At 47.3% G+C, this 6,393-nt stretch overlaps 1 protein-coding gene across 14 annotated transcripts in view; it reads right to left on the bottom strand.

The window, feature by feature from the left end:
• Positions 1-3,919: 3,919 nt before the first annotated feature.
• Positions 3,920-6,393, bottom strand: part of ZNF592 (zinc finger protein 592) — a 95,039-nt gene continuing 92,565 nt past the window's right edge. For 11 of the 14 annotated variants that reach the window (XM_039492499.1, XM_039492496.1, XM_039492501.1 and 8 more), the window contains one exon: positions 3,920-4,553. In XM_039492499.1, the coding sequence (XP_039348433.1) occupies positions 4,059-4,553 (495 nt within the window). In that variant the 3' untranslated portion in view covers positions 3,920-4,058. The remainder of the gene's footprint in view (positions 4,554-6,393) is intronic. The other 3 variants (XR_005585660.1, XR_005585661.1, XR_005585662.1) reach the window with 2 other exon arrangements.

The raw sequence follows: 6,393 nt of genomic DNA, 5'->3' as shown, positions 1-6,393 counted from the left end.
ACCCCTTCATTCCTCCCCAACCCCACCCACATCATCACCCTCTGACCCCACCTGCCTTCACCCCCAACCCTGCCCACACCCCTTCATTCATCCCCAACCCCACCCACATCCCCCTCTGACCCCACCCTACCTCACCTGCCTTCACCCCCAACCCTGCCCACACCCCTTCATTCCTCCCCAACCCCACCCACATCTTCATCACCCTCTGACCCCACCCTTCCTCACCTGCCTTCACCCCCGACCCTGCCCACACCCCTTCATTCCTCCCCAACCCCACCCACATCTTCATCCCCCTCTGACCCCACCTGCCTTCACCCCCCAACCCTGCCCACACCCCTTCATTGCTCCCCAACCCCACCCACATCATCACCCTCTGACCCCACCTGCCTTCACCCCCCAACCCTGCCCACACCCCTTCATTCCTCCCCAACCCCACCCACATCTTCATCACCCTCTGACCCCACCCTACCTCACCTGCCTTCACCCCCGACCCTGCCCACACCTTCATTCCTCCCCAACCCAACCCACATCTTCATCACCCTCTGACCCCACCCTACCTCACCTGCCCACACCCCCCAACCCTGCCCACACCCCTTCATTCCTCCCCAACCCCACCCACATCATCACCCTCTGACCCCACCTGCCTTCACCCCCAACCCTGCCCACACCTTCATTGCTCCCCAACCCCACCCACATCACCCTCTGACCCCACCCTACCTCACCTGCCTTCATCCCCTTAACCCCACCCACATACCTTCATTGCTCCCTGACCTCACCTGCCTTCACCCCCAACCCTGCCCACACCTCTTCATTGCTCCCCAACCCCACCCACATCATCATACCCCAGACCCCACGCTACCCTACCCCACCTACCTTCATCCCCGACCCCACCCTCCAGCCCCACACACATACCTTCATTGCCCCTTGACCTCATCTGACCCCACATGCCTTCATCCCCCAACCCTGCCCACATCACTTCCTTGCCCCAACACCACCCTCCAGCCCCACCACACCCCTTCTATGGCAGTTTTATGGTTTATAGTGTGAACTAGTGCAGACCAGATAGAACAGCTGCCTTTAGCAATCACTTTTCTAAAAATCTTCAGTCATAATGTAGGGAACCCAACATCAAAGGAAGAAACCATAAGCTTCTGGGATGAGAAAGCAAGTGCTAAAGCAGCAGATCTCAAATGCAGTTGGGATCCCAAAGTGGGTCACAACTCTGTTTTAATGGGGTCACCATGGCTGGCTTAGACTTGCTGAGGCCCAGGGTCAAAGTCCATGCCCCACCACCCAGGCCCAAAGACCAAGGGCTTCAGCCCTGGATAGCATGGCTCAGGTTACAGGGCCCCTGTCTGGGGCTGAAGCCCTTGGGCTTCAGCTTTGACCCCACCCAGGCTGCTGGGGTTGGGCTTTGGCCTCCACACCTGCGGCGGTGGGATTCAGGTGGGCTCAGGTTTCCATCCCCCCACCTGGGGTCATGTAGTAATTTTTGTTATCAGAAGGGGGTCACAGTGCAATGAAGTTTGAGAAGCCCTGCATTAGAGTATGTCTTAGGAAATGCCTGAAGGGCAAGCTGGCACACATACCTTGCACTGGCTTACCCACCCTGCCTATAATAGAATGGAGCCCATCCATACATTGTTGGATGCTTTTATTTGAAATAGTTTAAAGTAAACATTATAGCAAGGCACAAATGCCACTGCAGATTAAATAGATATGTGATGGCTTGGGAGTGACCCCTGCTATTGGTACTCTACATAGGCTACCTTGTAAAACATTCCCTAGGCTAATGTACACAGTATCAAAAAATACAAAGAGTTCCAAACTGTTTGTATCAAAACACATCAAGACAAGAAAGTAAGCAATTCAAATCCAACAAGATAAATAGCTTTTAAATTATTTAAACGTCATAGTGAACAATAATGAGCAGGATTTTGTCTCAACATAAAAACTGTATTGAAGTAATTATATTACACAAAGCATATGAAGAGAACAAATGAAGAAACAGCATGGACAGTGAAGAGTCAATATGACTATATGGAAATAAAAAATCTCCAAAGTAATTTATAAAATTGAGTAAAGATGGGAGATCTGCTATCAAAGGAGCTAGAGTATTGGAAGCATTACAGTATGGTGCTCTCTCAGTTCAAACACCTTTATGGATGCCACTCTCTTCCTTGCCTGATCATGCGTATGGAGCATTCCATGCTACTCAAGCTGCTGCTAGTAGTGCTCAGACTGATTTTGCTATATTCTGCACAGAAGGATACACACACTGGTGTTAACAGACTGACTTTTCTTACTGTAATCACAGTATCTACTTCAGTATCTTTTTCTTCCAAACAGCGAGCTAACAAACTACAGCAGATTAAGTACATTTCTCTTGCAGAGTTTTTCATTTCTGTGACTGAAAGTATATAGACTATACCACTCCAGCTGATACAGCCACAGGCAGGTTATATTTGTCTATCTTGGGGATTTCAGCTGTCCCTGGAGTACTGGTGCATCCTCCCTAGTGCAGACAAGCAAAGATATTATGTGCTGCAATATGCGCCGGTGCAGATTGTCCCAGTTTCAGACAAGAATAAACTGCACAGCTGCTAATTGAATCTTATATTGGTTCTGTCTTCAGCAGGGTTTGCAGCAGTGCAGCTACATTGGTATCTGGCGACCAAAGGTTTTAACTGTGGCAACTCCCCAGTGTAGAGGCCTTTGTTGCTGTGTGAGATCCTGTGCTTTATAAATCACTTAAAAATATAAATGATTTAGCAATATTTATATAAGCAATTTTAAAAATGACTGAGGTCGCAAAAAATCTCTTCTATGGTGATTTAAATTTATAACACAACTTGATTCAATAACATTCATGGAAAAACTAGAAGATGAATCTAGCATACTTCTAGGGCAAAGGTGGGCAAACTACAGCCCGGGGGCCACATCCGGCCCTCCAGACGTTTTAATCCAGCCCTTGAGCTCCCGCTGGGAAGTGGGGTCTGGGGCTTGCACCACTCCGGCATTCCAGCTGGGGAGCAGGGTCGGGGTCTTGCTCCACTCTGCATGGCTCTCGGAAGCAGCGCCACATCCCTCCTCTGGCTCTTATGTGTAGGGCCAGCCGGGGGCGCCGCATGCCAGGAACCGCAGCCAATGGGAGCTGCAGGGGCGACGCCTGTGGACAGGGCAGCATGCAGCGTCGCCTGGCTGCACCTCCACATAGGAGCCCAGAGGGGGGACATGCCACTGCTTCTGGGAGCTGCTTGAGGTAAGCGCCACCTGGAGCCTGCCACCCTGACCCCTTCCCCTGCCCCAAACCTCTGCCCCAGCCCTGATCCCCCTCCCACCCTCCAAACCCCTTAGTCCCAGCCCGGAGCACTGTCATGCACCCCCAACCCCTCATCCCTAGCCCCACCCCAGAGCCCACAACCCTAGCTAGAGCCCTCCCGCATCCCAACCCCCAATTTTGTGAGCATTCATGACCCATCATACAATTTCTATATCCAGATGTGGCCCTCGGGCCAAAAAGTTTGCCCACCCCTGTTCTAGGGCAATGAAACAACACTGTGTAGCCTACACAAAAGCCATGGTTTGCACCTGCTGCATGATGGAAAAGGATTTAACGTAGGTTTGTACTGTCCTGACAAGTGTATTTGGTTGACCCAAAGTCTTATGGATTTGAGTGATAAAGCGGAAAGTTAGAAGATGAATTTAAGCCATAAATACTAGAAGAAAACTAAAAGAAAGGAGGCAAGGCTGGGGCTTCAGGCAGAGGCAGTGCACACTCAAAGGAAGAGAGCTCATTTTCAGAAAGAAAACTGCAGCTTCAGAAAGTGCTCCTGCATCCTTAGGAGTTAGACAAGTTCCAGTGGGGTATCTTGTCCTGCTTTCTCTTTTCACTTCTGATCTGACAGAGATTCAGTGCTATGGAGGTGGAAGCAGTTTTTATTTCCCTTACAAATTAAAAGTTAATGGAAAGCACAGTCCAGCCCAAGAAATAAACAGGATATTTCAAAGATCTGCCCCACTCCCACCCAATATTTTGAGTAAAAAATGTTCTTTTCTTAAATCTTGGTAGTATTTGAATGATTGTTCTGAGAGCTGCTACTGGAATCCTCCAGGCCACACCTCTGACTGTGTGCACAAAGCACTGAGTCACTCTTGCACATTTTGCATTTCAAACTATTTTCTTCCTCCACTGTAGTGTTCGTCTCTCTGTTATACTCTTCATGTCCATTCTCATTTGTCTCTGTTTGTAACTTTTCCCTTTCCTCTTCCTCCTCCTCCTCTTCCTCTACTGGATCTTTTACTTTATGAACAATAAAGAGGTGTCTGTTCAGAGAGATGTGAGATGTATAACACAAGCCACAGAGCAAGCATTGAGAAGTGGAGTTGTCCGCCTTGTGCTGAGGTATGTGTTCCTGAAATTCAGTACTGATATCTGTTGCAAATCCACATTTAGCACATTTCCAATGTGTCTTCAGTTTTTTGGCTGGTGGAGCTTCAGTGGTTGCCATCTGTCCCGGAGCATCTGCAGACACTCTCTTTGGAGATTTTGCCTAAAAAATGTAAAAAATGTCTTTGTTGTTATATCCACATAAGAGCAAGAACTTTAGCTTGCTGAATTGACCAACATGGCTACAACACTGGTACCTTTCCCAGACCCAAAGAAGAACTCTGTGTAGCTCAAAAGCTTGTCTCTCTCATCAATAGAAATTGGACCACTAAAAGATATTACCTCATCCACCTTTTCACGGTTAGAATTTAACAAACACCATACAGTTTAAAGGAACACGAAAGACAGGTTAAAGGCTCTCTGGAATGATCTGAAGGAGATGTAGGCGGTGTGGTGCACCAGGGCAGTGAGTTCTATGCATATGGGTGGAACAGAAGGTGCAAAGATGAAAGTGGGAGGACACAGGAAACAGCTAAAAGGAAGGCTTGGAAGGAGTTAGAAGGAGAGTAGAGAGAAATGAGAACAGGGATGGAAGATAGGGCTAGAGCTCTGAAGGGGGGAAAATTTGTACTTGATGTGGAAGGCAAAGGGGTTTGAAAAGGGACGTAACATGATCAGAGGAGGGGAGAGGTATGTTATTTTATCGATAGCATGTGAGATAGACTGGCAGGGTGAGAGGTAGGGAGGACCATAGAGAAGGCTGAAACAGCTCAGGAAAGGGATGATCAAGACATGGAGAAGGGGTTTGGTCATAGGGCAGGGGTAAGCAACCTATGGCACATGTGCCAAAAGCGGGACACGAGCTGATTTTCAGTGGCACTCACACTGCCTGAGTCCTGGCCACCAATCTGGGCGTCTCTGTATTTTAATTTAATTTTAAATGAAGTTTCATAAACATTTTAAAAACCTTATTTACTTTACATAAAACAATAGTTTAGTTATATATTATAGACTTATAGAAAGAGACCTTCTAAAAATGTTAAAATGTATTACTGGCATGCGAAACCTTAAATTAGAGTGAATAAATGAAGACTCGGCACAGCACTTCTGAAAGGTTGCCGACCCCTGTCATAGGGCTTCCCTAGAGACATTGTTAAGGAAAAAACAAACAGCCTGATTTGGTGACCAGCTGGACTGGGAAGGGGAAGAAGCTGAAGATGGCAAAGATGAATGGAAGTAGGTAAGGCTGCAGAGGAAACTGGAATGTAGTCCCACTGAATGCCTGCTAGAATCATTCTCTCCTCAGCTGTGTGACTTCAGGGAAGAAAAACCACTGGAAGCTCAGCCAGCAGGAGCAAAGACAAGCAGCTGAAGCAGAGAACTTGAGACGTGATGACATCATCTGCTCCTAGCAGCTCTGTACAATTTTTACTCTGGACATTTCCTTCCCTCTGCTGATCAGCCGTTTGTTCCAGCTCCCTCTCAGCCTCTCCACTTCAGCCTCCCTCCCTACTTCTCTCCCCTTCAGTGTCTCCTCTCCTCCTCTCATCTCTCTCCACAGCTAATCCTCTCCCAACAAAACCCCACATGGCAAAATTATAAACAAAAGCAAAGGAAACCAACAAAATAACTAGCACTATCATGCCATTTGCATACCATCACTCTGTTCATTCTGCTTGTATATTACATCTTTTCCACCAAACCTTTTGCCTGCCTTGTCTATTTAGATCTTAACCTCATCAGGACAGGGACTGTCTCTTATTCTGCATTGGTACTGTACCTAGTACACTAGAGATCTAATCTGAGTTGCAGTCCCTAGGCACTACTGTAATGCAAATAAAAAACAACTGCATCTCAGCACAACTCTACCCCAGTTTTTGAGACTGTAACGGATTAAAAAATATAATGAAATTGGTTGAATAATTTATACAACAAATATAACTAACTCAGCTCTAATTAGGGGAAAGAAACAGCCCTTTCTAGTATTGCAGGGATATTAAAAG

This window comes from Mauremys reevesii, linkage group 10 (genome assembly GCF_016161935.1).
Source record: "Mauremys reevesii isolate NIE-2019 linkage group 10, ASM1616193v1, whole genome shotgun sequence".
Lineage (NCBI taxonomy): Eukaryota > Metazoa > Chordata > Testudines > Geoemydidae > Mauremys > Mauremys reevesii.
This window is presented reverse-complemented; position numbering and strand designations above follow the sequence as displayed.